General features: G+C 35.3%; 1 protein-coding gene and 2 long non-coding RNA genes across 3 annotated transcripts; 1 reads left to right on the top strand and 2 right to left on the bottom strand.

Annotated features, from left to right (window-relative positions):
- Nucleotides 1-6,533: 6,533 nt before the first annotated feature.
- LOC100378894 (U4/U6 small nuclear ribonucleoprotein Prp31-like) lies at nt 6,534-21,386 on the bottom strand. The gene is made up of 12 exons (XM_085502080.1): nt 21,226-21,386; nt 20,249-20,501; nt 19,405-19,459; nt 18,977-19,063; nt 17,852-17,949; nt 17,304-17,462; nt 16,517-16,634; nt 16,116-16,273; nt 13,012-13,229; nt 8,477-8,678; nt 8,262-8,360; nt 6,534-6,824 (listed from the first exon to the last, which is right to left on the bottom strand). Exons 2-12 carry the CDS (start codon nt 20,426-20,428, stop codon nt 6,708-6,710), a joined length of 1,491 nt encoding a protein of 496 aa, XP_085358206.1. The 5' UTR covers nt 20,429-20,501; nt 21,226-21,386; the 3' UTR covers nt 6,534-6,707.
- LOC146739243 (uncharacterized) lies at nt 8,905-10,298 on the top strand. The gene is made up of 2 exons (XR_014930059.1): nt 8,905-9,211; nt 9,960-10,298. It is a non-coding gene; the product is annotated as an uncharacterized LOC146739243 (long non-coding RNA).
- LOC146739242 (uncharacterized) lies at nt 10,175-12,043 on the bottom strand. The gene is made up of 2 exons (XR_014930060.1): nt 11,432-12,043; nt 10,175-10,510 (listed from the first exon to the last, which is right to left on the bottom strand). It is a non-coding gene; the product is annotated as an uncharacterized LOC146739242 (long non-coding RNA).
- Nucleotides 21,387-21,678: the final 292 nt, after the last annotated feature.

Genomic DNA, 21,678 nt, shown 5'->3' with positions numbered 1-21,678 from the left:
TCATGTGACCTCATCTCAGCTGCGCGGAGATTCATGGGATGTACAACAAACACGCCCTCAACGACGCGCGTCTATTCACAAATAATGGAAACATCGTATAATACTAGTACATGTACAATTATAATATACAGTAAATAGTAGTAGGTAGTCTAGTTTTATATACAACAAATGTATTATATTTATCGGTCCTAGCAGTTTTAAACAATTTTAAAATTTCATTCTAAGGTAGAATGCTACACGCGCGTTTTGGCATGTGCGAATATCTTCAATTTTTGGTGCATATAGCAGTGCCAAACTATTAATATAATTAAACATTTTATTATTATTCAACTATATGTGGACTTATTTCACTGTTTCTTTTTTAATATGCATAAAATAGCAATTTAGCTTCGGTCGTCACCGGCCACAATGAAAACACACTTTGTCATTAAAATCCCGCGATACTTCTAGACACGAACAAGTACATTGTAAGATACGTCACTGATCAAAATTTGGACGGAGATATAGAGAAACTATCCTTGCCATAGGAAACAATGGTAAAATGACATAAACCATACAAAACATGCTATTTTCTTGTCATCGATATTCCCGTGTTTTAATTCATTTTTCTCTTCTTAGTAACAAGCAATTTTACATAGGTAAAATAAAAAAGATTGCATTTAGTATTAAGCAGAATTTGATTTAACGGTTGAAATTACTTGGAGGAGACACAGAATTTCCTAATGTCTATGTGTTTCATAGGACCCATGGATAAATTAATTAGTTAACAGTGTTACAGTAATTAATTCAATACGAGTAGAATGTGATAGATTTGATCCTTTGATATAAAAAAAAAATTCACAGAAAGAAGAAAAATAAAAAAAGTAACTGTACAACTTGAACTGCTTCGGAGAGGGGGGGGGGGTACTACGATATGGAAAAAGCATAAGTATGAAAAAATATACGAGCTGCACATAGAAAACAAATATTAGTAAGAGAAAAATAACAAATTTTCTGCTACCACCACTGAATGAAATAACTAAAATGTCCTTGTACTGCAAAATTATAAACTCAGTGGTTGTTATGTGCCAAAACTCGTTTTTTGCATACCCATTACTACTATGCTGTTCCTCTAAGAGTTCTCTTCTGTTTCCAGATCACTTAGCCATAAGATGGTTAAGCATGTTCTTTACGGAAAACATATGGAAGGGGTATTTATTTATGCTAAAATCACGTAATGTATTTAGGGTTAAGATAAACATTTTCAGGAAAAGGGTATATGCAATATAGAGATAGATAGTAGCGATTCACAGATATGATTATTGGTTGGATTGAACGAAGAAGATTCAGAAAAACAACTTCTGCTGATTAACCTCGGTGTCAGCCTGTTCCCAGCTAGTTTTGTCTCAACAAGGTTATTATTTGCCAATACATTATATTTACAAAACAAATACTATAAGTAGGCCTATGGGAAAAGTCACACATTTACAAATGTGTAGCTACTTTAAAATGGCCAACTAGGGGCCATTTAGTCGTTTCTCAGATATGCCTTGACGGAATTATTCAAAACTTGGCACAATATTCAATAAATTCAGGTCATAATAGTTAACATACGCATATCAATGTTTTTAATCAGATAGTTGTTGACCAAATTGTGGCCATTTCAGTCATTAAAATGTCAAAAAATGTCATGCTCCAAAACCTTTTCCCGACAATTTGTTGAATATGCCGATTTGTTTTTTACGTTTTGATTCAAATTACCGGTCGTCTGGTTTCAGTATTTTTTTTCTGTTTCTCTGGCATGCTTTGACGGACTTGGTTCAAAGTTACTACATGACATGTAATAACAGTTGACATGTGCTTGTTTTGGATTTAGTATGATGTTTAAACACATGATGGGCTGGTCGCCATTTTGCTTCTTGTATATCCAAAAGTTAAGCAATGAAAGATAACCTTGCGAGAGTTTGCACCAACTGATAATTCTTTGTATAAATATTTTAGCAATACCTGAACCATGTCTGATCAAATTGCCAATATTTTTAAATTTAAATTCTTCACCGTATTCCTGTATAAAAATTTGAAATTGAACACAAATAAATCCTTTGAGAATGAAAATGAAATAAGAATTATTTTTATAATGTACACTGTATGCTTTTGCCCAAGCTGATTCTTTTGATATAACATGTATGTGCTTTTAATTCTCTAGCATAAGAGTCACTTGTTTGAAAATGCGATGACACATTTCCTACAGATTTGGTATGACGATTGAACATACAGGGTTGCTTTTTTCACGTTTTGATTAAAAATGGCTAATTGGTGGTGATTTTCTTAATTTTGTTAAAGAATGAACGTAAACCTTTGTACTTGTATATCATGGAATACATATGCACATGCAAGTCAGTTTGTCATTCAAACATCGTTGCTGATCATTAACCGCATGGACTAGTGTGTCATGCATGATAACTGATATAGTAACACGGACTTGTTTGGTTCAAAATGGATTCTGCAAAGACCTAAAACAAAGACAAGGTGGCGGTAAATTAGTGAGCGATGTTTAATCAGTGGTCAAATTTAAATAGGTTTATGATCAGTTCTGACCATATATTCTGAACAGGTGGTTTGCCAATTATTGACTTATCTGCTATTCATTGTTGCTGACTTGCCTCTGATGAGACAAGCATATTCGCTAATGAGTTCAGTTCGCACTTCCAGGGAATTGTTGAGAGAATTAAAGCGGGGGAGTCGTCGCCTGCGCATGCGTCAGATGGCCATAGCGTGTCATTGTTTACAAACTAGCTTCTTCCCATAAGCCTTTGCGTTGTTATCGTCGCTTGGGTTTCAATTCCCGCGCGTGCGCAGGTGATGACCCTCCCACTTCAACAGATTGGCCAGACACCACTGAAAAATGTCAACCGATAAATTGCTTGACTTGATTCCCCCTTTATTGTTGAAATATGCCATCACTGTCCTATTTTGAACTGCAGTAATTTCCTGCCAATGAATGCGTTACTCTTTCACTATGATGTCCGCCAGAAATTGTGACAGTCACTGTGAAGTCATGTCCAATACCACCCTGCCACCTAATTCCCAAACCATCTGTGATGACAGTCACACTCATTCCGAGTGGAATAATGGGAAACCCCCACTGTCAGGTTGATGAGGACAGTACCACCAAAGTAGTGCGTCCAGAAATGTTAACAAAACTGTGCACTATGTAGAGCCCGTTCATCAATCTCTGCAGTGGTTGTACGTGGAGAGCTGCACCTGGCACACGTCTTTGTGTGTTCATCCACTATCTGACAGAGTGATGTGTTCTATTAGACTGAAAGTATCTTATCAATACTGTATTGAATGGGAATGTACTGAATTCAACACTAGACAAGATAAAGGTAAATCACCATCCAACTCAAACTGCTCATAAGAGACAAGGAAGAAACTATAGCTTTGGCTGCCAAAATACCAGTGTAAATCTGAGCCTTCCAGCTGCCTCTTCTGTCATTTGCTGTTCTGATGTACTCAACTCAGCTTTGAACATGGATGATGTAATGGTAGACTGTTGGTGTTAACAGATGATCTGGGTCTGGCCATCATCTGCTTCATGTGTAGATGCAAGTTGACTGGTATAAATTTCCGGTATCCATAGAAACACATCTGATGGTGTTGAGATAGGATCCATCATGCATGGTATTTGTGCCATCATATTAATGAAATATATCAAGCAATCTCTCAAAAACAATATAATTTTTGGGACAATATTGGTAATTCTATATTTGATCTTGGCTCAACCGTGAAGATTTTGACCAATCATGTAAATCTGATAACAGTACTGACAAGTCATACTTTGAAATTTGGCATTCATGATACAGTATTTGTTCTATTAGAATTGCAGGTAAACTATCAGTTGCTTTAATCAAATACTGGACATTTAAATATTACTTCTTTAGGCCATAGGCACACACCACTGACTCCTAATAGAGCAAATGGTTACACATGCATAAGCATTTCTAATCAACAACACTCATCTATATTTCAGCAAATAAAACCCTACCATTTATATGGTAATATTGTTAATGACATAAATATTGATACTTAAATGATAATAATTTAAATATGAGAAAACCATTGTAATGTTACAAGTTTGTTGGTATAAGAAGGTTCCTTTATTGGGTCAGTATTCTTGGCAACTTTACAATTAAAGTACACAGATAATAGATATTTTATTATATATTCATTGATGCATACAGAAACCAACAAGAAGTTCACATTCTGGGAATAAAAATGATCCCAAAATACTGCTATAATGTGTTTATAAAAGTCTTACAACAGCCTTCATTTGTTGAAATAAAAATGTGATGGTAAAAAGCATTTTTTTGTCATTATCAAAGAACTTTGTGATGAAGATACACCACTATGATACCAGTATGTACAGTGATATACAACAAAGGTCCACTTTCGTATGCATGTTTGTTTACATAAAACAGAAATGAGTAAAATTATTGCTGTACCGGGTATTTAAAAATGAAAAACACAATACATGCTTTGCGAAATAAATAATAACCACCAGCAAAATAGCACAAGATAAAAACTTGCCAGTGCTTTTACTTGCCAGTAATTTCTAAAAAATGAATATTTGTCATTCAATTTTGAATGCACCACCTTGCAATGACTCTTTAATTCAGGTCAATCATTATGGCATAACACATCACTTACAAACCTCATCTAATAAATCTACCTACAATCATATAAACATACATGTACATGACTACACAATGACATAACACATCACTTACAAACCTCATCTAATAAATCTACCTACAATCATATAAACATACAAGTACATGACTACACAATGACATAACACATCACTTACAAACCTCATCTAATAAATCTACCTACAATCATAACATACATGTACATGACTACACAATGACATAACACATCACTTACAAACCTCATCTAATAAATCTACCTACAATCATAACATACATGTACATGACTACACAATGACATAACACATCACTTACAAACCTCATCTAATAAATCTACCTACAATCATAACATACATGTACATGACTACACAATGACATAACACATCACTTACAAACCTCATCTAATAAATCTACCTACAATCATAACATACATGTACATGACTACACAATGACATAACACATCACTTACAAACCTCATCTAATAAATCTACCTACAATCATAACATACATGTACATGACTACACAATGACATAACACATCACTTACAAACCTCATCTAATAAATCTACCTACAATCATATAAACATACATGTACATGACTACACAATGACATAACACATCACTTACAAACCTCATCTAATAAATCTACCTACAATCATAACATACATGTACATGACTACACAATGACATAACACATCACTTACAAACCTCATCTAATAAATCTACCTACAATCATAACATACATGTACATGACTACACAATGACATAACACATCACTTACAAACCTCATCTAATAAATCTACCTACAATCATAACATACATGTACATGACTACACAATGACATAACACATCACTTACAAACCTCATCTAATAAATCTACCTACAATCATAACATACATGACTACACAATGACATAACACATCACTTACAAACCTCATCTAATAAATCTACCTACAATCATAACATACATGTACATGACTACACAATGACATAACACACATCACTTACAAACCTCATCTAATAAATCTACCTACAATCATAACATACATGTACATGACTACACAATGACATAACACATCACTTACAAACCTCATCTTATAAATCTACCTACAATCATAACATACATGTACATGACTACACAATGACATAACACATCACTTACAAACCTCATCTTATAAATCTACCTACAATCATAACATACATGTACATGACTACACAATGGCATAACACATCACTTACAAACCTCATCTAATAAATCTATCTACAATCATAACATACATGTACATGACTACACAATGACATAACACATCACTTACAAACCTCATCTTATAAATCTACCTACAATCATAACATACATGTACATGACTACACAACGGCATAACACATCACTTACAAACCTCATCTAATAAATCTACCTACAATCATAACATACATGTACATGACTACACAATGACGTCAGTAAGGGCATACGGTCGTAAAACTCCTGCACAAATAGATCCGCACAGGTGGACAATTTTTCATGTAAATATGTAGATATTAGTTTCAGTTGTTCTTAGCATTTGGCAGGGGGGATCGTAACCTCTTGTGGTGAGAACCAGTGTGACTGGCCTGTCAACGGGGTGCTAAGGATTTCATTGGAAAAGTTATCAGTTACATCCGTTAATGTAATTTCGTTTTACATACCCGTAAATCAAAAATCACAATGACAAGCACTTCTCAGATATGGAATTGAATGAAATAAAATATCCAGGCTTCAAATGACACTTCCACTTAACAATACTGCACAAATCGAATAAGTTAAAACTATAGAAATACTCAGATATCACAGCACAACAAAAGACAATACTGATTTCCCCAATTATATTTAATGATATCTTTCACGAGGTCTGGACAGTTTGTAATTTGATCTTGACACACATGTACAGAAAAACTGCCAGGAATCTTTATAAACTATAAAAAAATAAGATGTTTTAAAATAGGCTTTGTTTGAGGTGAGGGACACATCAGATTACAACTCGGATCAATTCATTTCTTCTTCTTTAGTTACTTTAAGAAATCCAGCAGTAGCTGAGAAATATTTAGCGTTCTCCTCTTCAGACTTCTTTTCAGCAGCATTTGGATTTACAATTTCAAGACCCTATAAAACAAGAACAATTAATTAAATACTACCGGGTAGTAGCAGTAATCAATCAAACAAAACTCAGTGGGGATAACAATTACACACACACTGAATAAAACATATTTTGGTTCAAACATTCCAGACACAATACTTTACAGTTACTTGTACTGTGGGAGTGGGATGCTGTTTTGGTAGTGGTGAATGACCAGACACAATACTTTACAGTTACTTGTACTGTGGGAGTGGGATGCTGTTTTGGTAGTGGTGAATGACCAGACACAATACTTTACAGTTACTTGTACTGTGGGAGTGGGATGCTGTTTTGGTAGTGGTGAATGACCAGACACAATACTTTACAGTTACTTGTACTGTGGGAGTGGGATGCTGTTTTGGTAGTGGTGAATGACCAGACACAATACTTTACAGTTACTTGTACTGTGGGAGTGGGATGCTGTTTTGGTAGTGGTGAATGACCAGACACAATACTTTACAGTTACTTGTACTGTGGGAGTGGGATGCTGTTTTGGTAGTGGTGAATGACCAGACACAATACTTTACAGTTACTTGTACTGTGGGAGTGGGATGCTGTTTTGGTAGTGGTGAATGACCAGACACAATAATTTACAGTTACTTGTACTGTGGGAGTGGGATGCTGTTTTGGTAGTGGTGAATGACCAGACACAATACTTTACAGTTACTTGTACTGTGGGAGTGGGATGCTGTTTTGGTAGTGGTGAATGACCAGACACAATACTTTACAGTTACTTGTACTGTGGGAGTGGGATGCTGTTTTGGTAGTGGTGAATGACCAGACACAATACTTTACAGTTACTTGTACTGTGGGAGTGGGATGCTGTTTTGGTAGTGGCGAATGACCAGACACAATACTTTACAGTTACTTGTACTGTGGGAGTGGGATGCTGTTTTGGTAGTGGTGAATGACCAGACACAATACTTTACAGTTACTTGTACTGTGGGAGTGGGATGCTGTTTTGGTAGTGGTGAATGACCAGACACAATACTTTACAGTTACTTGTACTGTGGGAGTGGGATGCTGTTTTGGTAGTGGTGAATGACCAGACACAATAATTTACAGTTACTTGTACTGTGGGAGTGGGATGCTGTTTTGGTAGTGGTGAATGACCAGACACAATACTTTACAGTTACTTGTACTGTGGGAGTGGGATGCTGTTTTGGTAGTGGTGAATGACCAGACACAATACTTTACAGTTACTTGTACTGTGGGAGTGGGATGCTGTTTTGGTAGTGGTGGATGACCAGACACAATACTTTACAGTTACTTGTACTGTGGGAGTGGGATGCTGTTTTGGTAGTGGTGAATGACCAGACACAATACTTTACAGTTACTTGTACTGTGGGAGTGGGATGCTGTTTTGGTAGTGGTGAATGACCAGACACAATACTTCAGAGGGAAAGAGAATGTAATGTGCCAACCTGTAATGGTGTAAATGCCACGCTAGATGCTGTACCCGACGTCTCTCGTCCTCTTACTGTTGATTTACCACCATATGTCTGTTGTTTTTGTAATGTTCTCTGCATTAAAAAAAAAAACACGACAAAGTATTTAAGATGCAGCAGAAATCAGAACATTATGTTTTTGTAAACAGATTCTTGTTATATGAAGACAAAAACAAACAAATCAGACAAACCTGTAAACTTTTGGATAGCTTGACTTGTGTTTTAGTGTCTACTTGAGGACCACGTATTCTCCCCGTGCCCGATTTACCGATCATGCCGCTAGAATACCCCATAGCGTCCTGATACGCATCTTCCTCAATTGCACCAAATGTCATTCTATTTGCTGCCTTTCTCATTTCTGTCATACCATATTTCTCTTTCATTTTCCTTAATCTAGTAAAAAAACATTGAATTTGACATTATTATCTTTGACTTTAAAGTGCCTGTGAAATGGCTGCTATTTTCACGTCTAAAATTATCAATTGATACATAAATATTATTAATTTTTATGTTTCTAAGCATAAATTATTTTTTTTAAGTGAAAACATGTGTTTTAAACTCAGTCTACAGCAACTTTATTTTTTGTATTTTAAAACGAGGCTCCTCATTAGCTATTCATTGCCATACAGAAATTCCCCTTGTGACGTCAGAAAGGGAAGTTGCTGGGCAGCTCGCATTGCCGATACGTGTAAATAAGGCCAATTTCTTGTGCAGTTTTCTCGTCTTTGACTACATTGTCACTTATGTACTTTTTCGTCGAGGAAGAACGGGCCATAATGAACACTTGGATATCAAATTTGTTGCATGGGGTTGAGTTAGATGCGAGATATGTCCGTCCTGGTGTGGCTGGTCGGAGTGATGTCACCGTCCCCGGCGCACGTTTGTAAACTATCGCTGAACCTCGGCACTGGACAACTTTCGAGTCGGTAAGAAGTTCTAGTTTTTTTTGTTCTAGTTGAGCTTACTACTCTTTATAAAATATCTTATCGATAATTTCAAAGAGGTATGTGTGAACTCTTTATTATGCTCGATAAACTTAGATCGCGAATTTCCTCAGAAATATTGCCTGCTTCGTTCAAACGTGCATTGGCATCCATATATTAGATTTTCGTTCATGGTCGAAGGCGTGAGTGTCTCGTGTGGCCCGAATGTCATCGGCGTTTTACTTTATCACGTTTGATTTTTTTTTTTTTTTTGCACAAATGAAACTCTTATTTTTTTCCACCATCAACAATTTCTGATATGGTTGTTGGGATCGGCCGACGTCTCTGTGGGCTGCTCTACACACGTAAAATGCCCAATGTTTTGACCTGGCTTCCCTCCACACGAAGCGCGGGTGTGCATTACATCCGCAAGTTTCAAAATTTTAAACGTAAATTTGAAAAATGTTTGGTGAAATAAAATTGACATATTATTATGAAACGAAAATGAAGAAAACAAATTTAATTATTTTTTGAATAATCGTTTGAGAGGATTGGGTGGCAATTGTTTATACTTATGTACTAATTGTAAATGTGTTCAATATTTTTTTCATCCATAATTCAAACACATATATAACATAATAATAGTTGCCTTTATTATAGTAACAAAAGATGCATCATAAAACGAATGAATTACGTATAAACAAATGCCAAATAAAGATTGTGACCTTATTTATTTTCTAAACCTCCACAGGTTAACGAGGGGATACTTGAAGTTCCTTGAAAAAGACTACAGTACTACCAGAGTGAGCAGTAACAGATTTATCAATATTTATGTCAGAGAATTATTTAGGACTTAAATTACCAAATCTTGGTTTTTCATGGATTCCAAAATCTGAAGATGTGTTTCCTTTTTTTCATTGTCACACAGTGTCACTCAATTAAAACCATATACTATAGTAATAGTAATCCATGTACAAATTATATTTTATTCACATTATTTTCCTCACATACGTGTACAGACGATCCAATGTTTACATTGTCATATTTCCTTGTTCATCACAAGTCTAAATAAAATATGTGAACTGTGTAACGTAGCCTGTTTTTTATTAGCATAATTGTTGCAGCATCTGGAAATGTATTTACACTGTTATGTGAATCTTGCAGTGTGGCAATGAACTGCCGAGACTTTGTCAGGGTGGGCATACTGGCTGTTGAGTGGCAGGGGTGCATCATCAAGTGTATGTAATACACAATCTCCTCCAACATACAAGTCTAGTGTATTGAAGAGCTCTTCTACGTAATCTGTAAATTATAATGAGAGCATTTTGATTCAACAATAGTAGATAGAAAACCATAAAGAATCATATCATACATGCTCTATTGAAGTACATTTCCAGTAGAAGCATCAAAATTAAAATAAAAAGAAAACATATTTTGACATTCTAGACGTTAAACTTTAGTGATCAATAAAATAGGGAAATAACTAAAAAAAACGACAAATCACAGTTACTAAATAAATGACCGCCGCGTGGAAATAGATTCAGTTGAAATGGGTGAACGCGTCGGGTCACGACAAGGACAAGTGCGTGACTGGTGGCGTTTACTTGGATAACAAAAATAATTGAGAGCAACACACATACAGACTAATTCAGAGTGGACTCGAGTTAGCGTGATTGTCATACTTATTTACTTGGTGATAACGCATTGACAGCCAAAGCCCGGATTCTTATTCCATAAATGATTTCTAGACATCTCGACCCAAGACATTTCAACCCAAATTGAACATCTCGACCCACCGCATCGACGCGACCCTGTCTCAATGTGGCGACGCGAACCTCTATCTAGTTCAACGTTGATCGACATCTTTTGATTCGAAACATCGTGTACTATCTACTAGTATTTCCAACGCGTGTGGTCGGCGCCTTTGATTGCGTTAATTTTGTTTTTTATTCGCGAAATCTATCACTGGCAGCGTTTGTTTTGTCATGTCTCATAACTGATTCGACATTCAGCACCAATCACCGAACAATTCAGAAACTTTTAGCCTGCGAAAATGAAAACAATTAGCAGTGTGTAAGGACTGCGTAATTTCCTGTTTGTCCGACGCGTCGTTTTCGTGTTACTATCAAAAATTATTGATACCTTTACATAACGCATACTTAATTGTCTCTATAAAGCGATAATCAGGATGGCAAAACAAGTCAAATGATTTGAAACACTTACCCGACGTCTCTCGCTCTTCTGAAATCCGCCTCGGTGATCATGGGCTGGTTCGGAATCTATTTCTTTCAAAATTGTTGGTATTGCGCCAGGTTTAAGTTGTCGGCGCTTCTCTTTAAAACCTAGTTGTTTTTTCACGGCCGAAGACAGTTTTTCGAAAAAAGAATCTGAGGTGAAGTGGACACTACATATGACGCTGTAAGGAGAAGGTCCACCCCAACCTTTTCTCGTTGTTTTCACGGCTTTCGTTTACTGACGTCGCACCTTCGGATCGTTTGGAAAAGTGTGAATACTTACACTATGACTATACGTATTACTGCAACCGCCCACAACACAACGTTTAACCATCACAAACGTTTGTTCTGAAAACAACTTCTAAAAACTCTCTATCTCAAAAAAAAAAAAAAATGACAAAAAAAAGAAATGCCGACCGAAAAATGTATATCGTTTAAAAGTATGTTGAATCACGCAGTGTTATATAAGTACAGCTCAGGAGTATGGCTTCCTCTCATATTTTGGCATTTGGTGGCGCACTTTCGGCGAGAGTCGGAAATCCGGAAACAGTCGACCGTTTCAGGATAGGTGGGCGTGGCTACAGCACGAGATATATCTTAAATTTACTTGGACAGGAGTAACCATTTTGACAAAAAAAATCAATAACTGCCCACTTCAGTAGGACACGGATCTAAAATAGTTAACGTGAGAGTGGGCATTGCACAGGCACTTTAAACTGAAGGCATGCAAATGTCCAATATTTTGAGATGAAGTAAACAGCCCCATTAAAATTATGCAAAAAATCAATGTAGAAATACTTAATAACAATATTGAATATTTTTATTAACAACCACCTATACAGTTATTAAAAAATGCATTAAAGGTTCATTTGTATCAACAACATTTGTATCTCTGAAACATTTTGTATATTTTTCTATTATAGTTTCTCAGTTAATTTTGGATCAACTGTCTTGATCAAAATATAAATTAGAAACAGTTACAGAATTTTGTCAAAGTTGACTTGATGATGAAAAAGTTATTAACAATGTTTGACAGAGGGTAGATACTCAGGTTGATAGTTACAATGTACAAATGAGAAACTATCATCATGTACATGCATTGTTATTTGAATTCAAATTTAGATGTCACTCTCATTTCAATGTCAGATGAGAGAGACAGTCTGTCATTTAGCATGGCATTTAGGTTACAATTTTAGTACATGAAATAAATGTGATATTCCTATTTATGAAAAAATTAAACTGTGTTTTTGGTATATTATGCAATGGTTGTAATTTTGTTGGTGAATTACTTGGTTACAAGTGATCTAGAATACAGTCAGTCCGGTCACACTGATTTGTTCAGTTGCATTGATTCATCCATACATGCTGATTCACATTCGAATAACTTGTTTTTAGGGATTATGAACAATTATTATTACTCATTCATGAATATTATAACACATAAAAATAAATTTATTGGTTTGATATTAAATGCAGGTAATATTTACCTTAGTTTCATTGTTAATTAATGTTTATGATAGATTACCAAAGTGGCATATCTCAACGGATGTATAGGTACCGGTAACTCACCTTCTGCCCCCTCTCTTCTTTCTGACAGGATCAATTGGAGCAGGAAGTGGCTTAGCTTGTTTAACCGGAGGAGGCTCCTGTAATTTATCTAACTTTCTTTCAATTTCTTCTCTTAGTGTTTGTCCAGCTTCACCGAGAGAGGTATCCTGAAAGCTGTCAACGCGGGCTGCTAGTGTACACTTGGCAGCAACAAGCCTAGCTGCTTTTTTTCGAAGATCCTGAAAAATATTTTTTTTTTGGGAATATTTTCATTTTTCTTATTTTTTCATTTATTTTTCTCTATTTTTCAAAATAAGCACAATGGATAAATTACAAATTTAAATGCCAAAATTAAGTAATTATTATGCAAAAAAAAAAACGTTTTTAGCATGCATTTAATAACAAATCATAAGTGTTGCGTTTATCATACAACATCTATGCACTACAATCAGTTTCAATTGAACTAGAGTCTGAGATATTATTTTGACAGACAGAGATAGATAGACAGACGAACAGACAAGTTTAAACAGACACACAGACAAGAGACTTCTGTAGTGGTTTATTAACACAATTGAAGTCAAGTGTAAATAACAATTTAGGCTAGCACTGAATGTGGATCTTGTCATTCCAGTAAAGGCACTAGCGTCAACTCAAAAACAAAATAGTAAATTTAGGCACACACTCAATCTGAGTAGAATATGTCCAAGGTTTTTATTCCAAGATTTGTAGGAGCAGATACATTTGGCACAAAAGGAATTCCTTTTTTCAGCTGTAGCCATGACAATGGTGCGCAAGGATTTTTTTTCTTTAGATTTTACTGCATAACTAGAAGGTGTGATCTGCCTGCCAAGTTTGAATGAAATTGACCCAGCCAAAGAAATTGCAGAAGAATTAAAAAGCTGTTAGTGGTGAAAAGATTGAGGTCAAATTTCTCAACAATGAAAAAAGATATAAAAAAAACATAGTGAATTCGGGCACACACTCAAGTTGAGTAGAATGAGATATGTCCAAGGTTTTTACTCCAAGATTTGTACAAGATGCATTTGATGCAAAGGAATTCAAAAATGGCTGTTTCATGGCAATGGTTGGACAGAATTTTTTCCAGATTTTTCCACCTACGGTAACTAGAATGAAGTTGTGACATGCATGCCAAGTTTGAACGAAATCAGCCCAGCAAAAAAAAATCACAGAAGAGTTAAAGTGCCTGTGCAATGCCCACCCTCACGTTTCCCATTTTAGATCAGTATCCCACTGAAATGGGCAGTTATTGATTTTTTTGCTGAAAATGATTACTCGTATCCAAGTACATTTGGGATATTTCTCGTGTTGTAGCCACGCCCACCTATCCTGAAACGGTCGACTGTTTCCGGATCTCCGACTCTCGCCGAAAGTGCGCCACCAAATGCCAAAATGTGAGAGGAAGTTATACCCCTGAGCCGTAATAACACTGGTCATTTAGTATACTTTTAAACGATATACATTTTTCGGTCGGCGTTTTTTTTCTTTTTTTTGTCTATTTTTTTTTTTTTTGAGAGACAGTTTTTAGATGTTGTGTTATGGGCAGTTGCAGTGAAACGTATAGTCATAATGTAAGTATTCACACGCTTCTAATCGATCCGAAAGTGCGACATCAGTGGACGAAAGCCACTTAACCTCAGCTTCTTTTTTTTTGGAAAAACTGTCCTCGTCCATGAAAAAAACAACTAGGTTTAAAGAGAAACGCCGACGACATAAACCTGGCGCAACACTTTTGAAAGAAATAGATTACGCACCAGCCCATGATCACCGAGGCAGATTTCAGAAGAGAGAGAGAGAGACGGCAAGTGTTTCAAATGAGTTGACTTTTTTGCGATCCTAATTATCGTTTTATAGAGACCATTTAGTCAAGTAAAGAGTAGCAATAATTTTGACAGTGACACGAAAACGAAGCTTTGGACAGACAGGAAATTACACAGCCTTTACACGCTGCTAATTGTTTTCATTTTCGAAGGCTAAAAGTTTCTGAATTGTTTGGTGATTGGTGTTGAATGTCGAATTCACACCTCTGTTCTTTTTTACCTCCATGCTTGCAGCTTGATCTGCGTAATAATTTATGAAATAAGAATCCGGGCTTGGTCAATGTGTTTCCACCAAATAAAGTTTTAATACGATGTTATAATTATGACAATCACGCCATGGATCAAGCTAACTCGAATCCACTCTGAATTTATCTGTATGTGTGTCGATCTTGATTATTTTTGTTATCCAATTAAACGCCGCTTTTAATGCACGCACTTGCCCTCGCCGTGAGCCAACCTATTTCAACAAAATGTCAATTTATTTCCACGCGGCTGTCAGTTATTTAGTAACTGTGATTTTTTAATTATTTTATAGTGATCACTATAGTCTAATGTTTAGAATGTTAAAATATGTTCTCTTTTATTTTAATTTTGAAAGTTTTACCCAGACGATCGATGAAATAAAACAGTGTAGTGACGTGCCTAGTAACCTGCTAAATAATGAGATAATTCCGACGTCAAATTATATTTTGTCCAGCAACAGTGTACAAACGTGCGCCAGTGTCGGTGACAATCACGGTGACCAGCTACACTAGAACGAACATATTTCGCATCTAACTCAACCCAATGCTACAAAAATTGATACTATGTGTTCATTATGGTCCATTCTTCCTCGACGAACAAGTACGTAAGTGACAATATAGTCAAAAACGAGAAAACTGCACAAGAAATTTGCCTTATTTACACGTATCGGCAATGCAAGCTGCCATGCGACTTCCCCTTCTGACATCACAAGGGGAATTTCTGTATGCAAATGAGAAGCTAATGAGGAGCCTCGTTTTAAAATACACAAAAATAAAGTTGCCGTAGACTGAGTTTAAAACACATTTTTTCACTTAAAAAAAATAATTCATGCTTAGAAACATAAAAATTAATAATATTTATGTATCAATTGATAATTTTAGGCGTGAAAATAGCAGCCATTTCACAGGCACTTTAATGCGTGAAGACGACACACACACAAAAGTGATTATGAGGGCAATCCTAGTGGAGTGGATCGTTAACATAGACGACAAATGATCAGAGAGACAGCTGAGTCTTGGCGAATAAAATGTTAAATAAACTTACCGATGGAGTGGCCTGTACTAGATCACAATAATAAATATACCCAGTGTGTGGGTTGGTGACAGTACTGGAAAAACCCATCATAGTTTTCTTCTGTGTTCCTAATACTAATATATTACATGACGGCATTCGTGATAAATGACTAAGACCACCAGCAGCACCTACAAATGTAAATAATAAATAAATCATGTCGTCATTAAAAGGATATGCTTTGTGACCATTTCATTCCAATATGCCTGAAGAAGAATGAATTGTAGAGTTACATTTATTGTTTTCATAGAAACAAGCACTGGCACAACATTGAATTAAACATTGTGCCACTTAATTTAAGCAATACTCATTTAATTTTCTCTGTAAATGTCGTTAGTTTTCTGGGAAACAAAAAAACAACTAATTGCACATACCCATTAATTTGGCTGCCGTGGAAGCACCTACTATGATCGATAAATTAGGAGCAATAAACGACATTCTGGATTCTACATATGCTAATACCTTTAGTTTAGCTTCATTTAGATCCATAGCCTAGTAAAGAAACACAAACAAACTAACATTAGAAGTGCTGGTCAGTTTTGCCATTTGCGATAAAGATCCCAATCCATGCGAGTTATGACAATGACATCATAGAAAGCAATGGACACTGGTTTCGTTTTGGGAAACATACATTTAAAAAGGTGAATAAGTGAATTACCGGGAGTATTTTTTAAAAATTATGTGAACAAATATCTTGGAAATTGAGACTGTGATGTCACAATTTGATTTGAATAGAGTAGTCATCGCATATCACACCAGTCACACACTCGTATTTTGGTAAATAAATATGACGTATCAGGTTTCAGGAGAAATTTCCTTATCAATGATTATTACTTACAAAATCTAAATCAAAATAAAGTAATAAATTGGCCTGTGATGCACACTCATTCATGAGAACACATGAATAATACATAGTTATTAGTTCAGCAAGCAACTAGGTCAGATTTTATAAACTAAAATGATCACCTAATTTTGTTTGATTGTTCAGACATAAAATGACTGAAACAAATTTACAAGCCAAAGTCAATGGATAGTCACTTTCAGAAGCAAGCATACGACAAAATGTTCACAACAAATGCACACAAGATGCATGCAATAGTATTTGTATTAAACTGAAAATAAAATCCATTTGATTGCATCAAAGCTTGTCAGCATACTTACCATATCACATGCTTCGTAGACACGATTCAATTCGTCTTCCTCCATTAACTGTCCTTGTGTCGTTGATGCAGATACACTTACTATCATGATAACGGCTGGTGTCAAAATTTCCTGTAGTTTCTCATTTGTCTTTGCTTTCTCTAATTTGTTACCAAGTTCCTACATAAAGGTAGAGTACAAAACAGTCATGACGCAAGCATAAAATGAATTCAGATTATTCTCAGCAGCCTAAATGTAAGGTATCCTAACAATTCAATTTATGGGCATCCTACACAAAGTAAGTACTCGGTAGGCTACTTACTTATATTCCTGATTTCAAGTATCAAACAATTCATGTACTACCAGATAAATATCCAAGCATGAAGGGTAATTTGCATAAAAAAAATTAATCAACAGCGTAAATAATAATAACAATTCTAAGGTAAGGCAAGGCATGGCAAAACTGAATTGCAAAAAAGTCCTGGAAAGGACACAATGCTACCATCTGTTCAAATAGGTAGCCCAGCAAAGCTTGCGACCCACCTTAACAGTGACATAGCCATACCAACCTTAACTGTATTCATATAATCGGAAGCTCCGGGTACCAATGATTCTAACTCTGGAAATCTCTTCATATAATGATCACGACAGAATTTGTGGATAACATCTGGAAGTAAGCACATGAAAAGTCATGAAGATCTTAAAGATTATCACATGCATAACAAACAAGCAGAATCACCATACAGCGTAAACAAGACGTTTGTGTGAATTAGAACACTGTGGCTTCAACAAAATTAGCATACAAGGCGGGCACAATAATATATTTGTATTCAGTGTTATTTTAGCAAAAGTTCCACTTTCAATACTCCATCGTTTCACTATCGTATTGTGGAAATATGAATGTGATAAATACATAATCCTACGATATGCCTCATGTCTGTTGACATCAAACTAACAGAAAATAATATGGAATTATATATAATTATTATACATCTGTCACCGTAATTACAGTGTGTCGTAATTTTTAATTGTATTTTATGGAGTATTTTCATCCTACCATATTAGAAAATGCAAATTCCAAATATGGAAAAACAAACATGACTGCCACCAGGATTTGACCGGACTCCCCACAAAGAAGTTCGCTGATTCTAATCTAAACTTTTTGGATTTCGGCATAATAAGGTTATTACGAGGATACCTTTAAGTATGCACACAGACAGTTTGCTGCGTGTCGGACGATACTCCCACTGTACTGTCTTTGCGCATACTTTGAGGTGTCCTCGTAATAACCTCATATTACTGACAAATCTGGTCAAATGCCAGATATTTTCCAGCACATTTTATTGTCAAGTTCAATGGACAATAAAATCAGCACCTGATAAAACAAATATTATTGGTATAATATATGACATGTGAGGACTCTAATCTGACATAATAAGGTTGTTATAAGGATATTACAATGACAGTACAGTAAGTATACATCAATGAGACCATACACTGAGTGAGTTCATGTAATAGCTCAAAATGTGTGTGAATACTGTTGAATGCTAATGAACACAAGCAAAGAACTTCTGGTTCTTTTACAGTTTCAATTAGTTTTCTTGCCAACTATATCATCTATTTTAATGGTTCAATCAAAAAAGAGGTTTCAGGAAAGAGCTTCTACTCAAGTTCAACAGTAAATTTCAACTTACCAATTTCATGGTCAATTTCTACAGTGAGGTTATTGGCTTCTACAATCAACTGATATTCAGGGTCAGCCTCAACAGGTCCAGCTGCACCTACAATGAACAAAGGTTTCATATTTATGTGATAAAGAAGTCACTGTCAATGAAATAGTCCCTATCTGTATTCGACTGGAATGACATTTAGGAACAAAAAATTGAGAAACTATAACTAAATTGACATATACATATGCAAACTATTGTTTCACTACATTACCAACAGAAAACATTTGAAAAATGCTAGTTTTCATTGTATTGGCAGGTAATCAATGTTAACTATTTGTAAACAATGGAGGCTGATGAAGTCTCCAAGTCAAACAGCATGGATCATGAACATATATGAAAGTTGTATGATAGAAAATGACATGTCTCGAGAGATATCTCTTGAGTGTTCTTACCTGATTTGGTCTTTTTCTTTTCATAATATTCAATTTGGGCCATAATCTTTTTTAACTAGACAACAAGATTGATAAATTTGAGTTACTGTCATCATATGAACCAATGCAATTTCAAAAACCATAAATATCCTATTTAGGTGTATTTTCTAGTATTTTTCAATCTTTCCTGTTCCTTTAGCAATACATCGTTTGTCAATTTCACATTCAGTGTGAAATAAGCTTTCCATTAATGTATAGCTTTGTATGGTTCAGTAAATATTTTATATGGAAACATCAGTTTAGAAAATCAATACCAAAAACCTATACAGCATCCTTAATTTCAGATTTTATACTTTACATTAAAAAAAATTGAAACTAGAGTATTTATATTAAAATCATTTTGCACCAGTTATTATTTGTTTGTGGACAGTAAAATTTCTACAGTCTGTGATGTCTATTTCAGAACCAAATGATGGAATTGCACTTATGTTTGAGTCATAAATTAGAATACTTAAAAAAGTTAAAAAAGATTAGTGATAAACTACAATGTGATTGAATAAATTAGGATACAACTGAGACACCCATCAGAATTAATCACAATTTGTAGATCAATTAACAACGTACAGAGCGGAGTTAATTAGAATTTTATAAAACAAGATCTGAAAGATAATGTATACATCAGTTATTATAATAATATTTATATTAACGATTAATATGACATCCTCCAACTACACACATCTGAGCATACCCAGTAGATTGGAAATAATCACTGCACAAGATTTGACAAAAATTAATTAACAATGATGATATCATGGATATGGAGTCCACTATAAGAAAAGTTATTTTATTGAGATTGTTTACATACTTGCTGACCATCACGTAGTTTTGCAATATTCTTTATGGACTCTGCACTGTTGGTGTCCATCTCCATGGGAACATCCTGTATGTCATCAATCCCATCATCCTGCTCATTACTTATCTCAGGTTCTTCTCCTTCCTCCGCGATCTCCTCCAAGTCAGCTAATAATTCATCCGCCAAAGACATTGCTAATCAAGATTCAATTCTATAATATCCTGCCTTAATAACACAATACACTGCTTTCCGTTCCTGAAACAAACTACAACCAGATACATATAAGCAGTGATGTGAAAAATTAATACTCATATTTATGGGACAAAAACTCAGCTCCAAAGTGTTTCAAATTGTTTTGAAAATCACATGTTCCTCTGTGAAGTCAAAACGAATACTGGGAAGTGTCTGATTCATTATTTTACATAATCTCTGTTTACATGCAGGATACAGACAGGTGATGGGCTTGCTATATTGTCACAAGTTATTAACAACAACAATACAGCACACGCACAATACACATTGTTGCTGAAGTCTCTGATGCAGAATTGGCAATCTGCAATCTGAGCGGAAATTCTTGCATCTGAAGAATCATTTTGCATTTGTGGTAATGATTGCATGTGATAGTAATAAATGTGCCTTTAAGTAGTTTCATTACAAGTTGTTCAAGTCTAAATCAGTAGTGAACCAACTTGGCAATAATAATGATTTTCGCTTGCCACTGCTCACAGAAACCATAGACCTCTATTTTTCATCTATGTAGGTAGTAATGTTTTTTTTAGTATCACTGTGATGGTTATTTCATTAGTTATTGGAATAACAAGCTGTACCAACGGTACACAGCTAAATGCAGTAGTAGTGCCCTCGTCCCGGCATACAACAATGCACAGTCCTCCCTCAAGTGCAATGTCTTACGTGAACAATGATTTGGGACTTGGACCTAGTATCTGTTTAAATTAATAATACCCTGCACTTTTCGACATAAAACTAACCTATGATTGTGAGGAGATTTCGTTTCAAAGACTGTATGCAATTCAGCTTCCAACCACTCAACCAAAGCCTCAATTTGCCAGAGTCACAACAAAAACAAAAGCACTTCTTTCACACGGAGGCTGCCATCTTGAAAAACGATAACACAACGCAATGAACTTTCACCCTGAATTACGCCCACAACGTCAATCATTACAATACTGTACGTTTTTATGTTGAGGGCGCTAACACTAAAAGGTGAATATTATCTGATGTTTCAGTTGCCTATACTGAAGAAATTTCAAATACAAATTTCAAATGCACTGCAGCACACAAAAAATTGGTCAGAAAGAGTGGATACTGGAAAATATACACATATATGAAGGTTTTTTATAACTAATGAAAAACAAATATCTGTTGAGTCATCAAAGTTTCTCTACTTTTGGAAGACGAGAAATATGTGGTTGTCATTTAGT

Source organism: Saccoglossus kowalevskii, chromosome 8 (assembly GCF_978046115.1).
Source record: "Saccoglossus kowalevskii chromosome 8, keSacKowa6.1, whole genome shotgun sequence".
Classification (NCBI taxonomy): Eukaryota; Metazoa; Hemichordata; class Enteropneusta; family Harrimaniidae; genus Saccoglossus; species Saccoglossus kowalevskii.
This window is presented reverse-complemented; position numbering and strand designations above follow the sequence as displayed.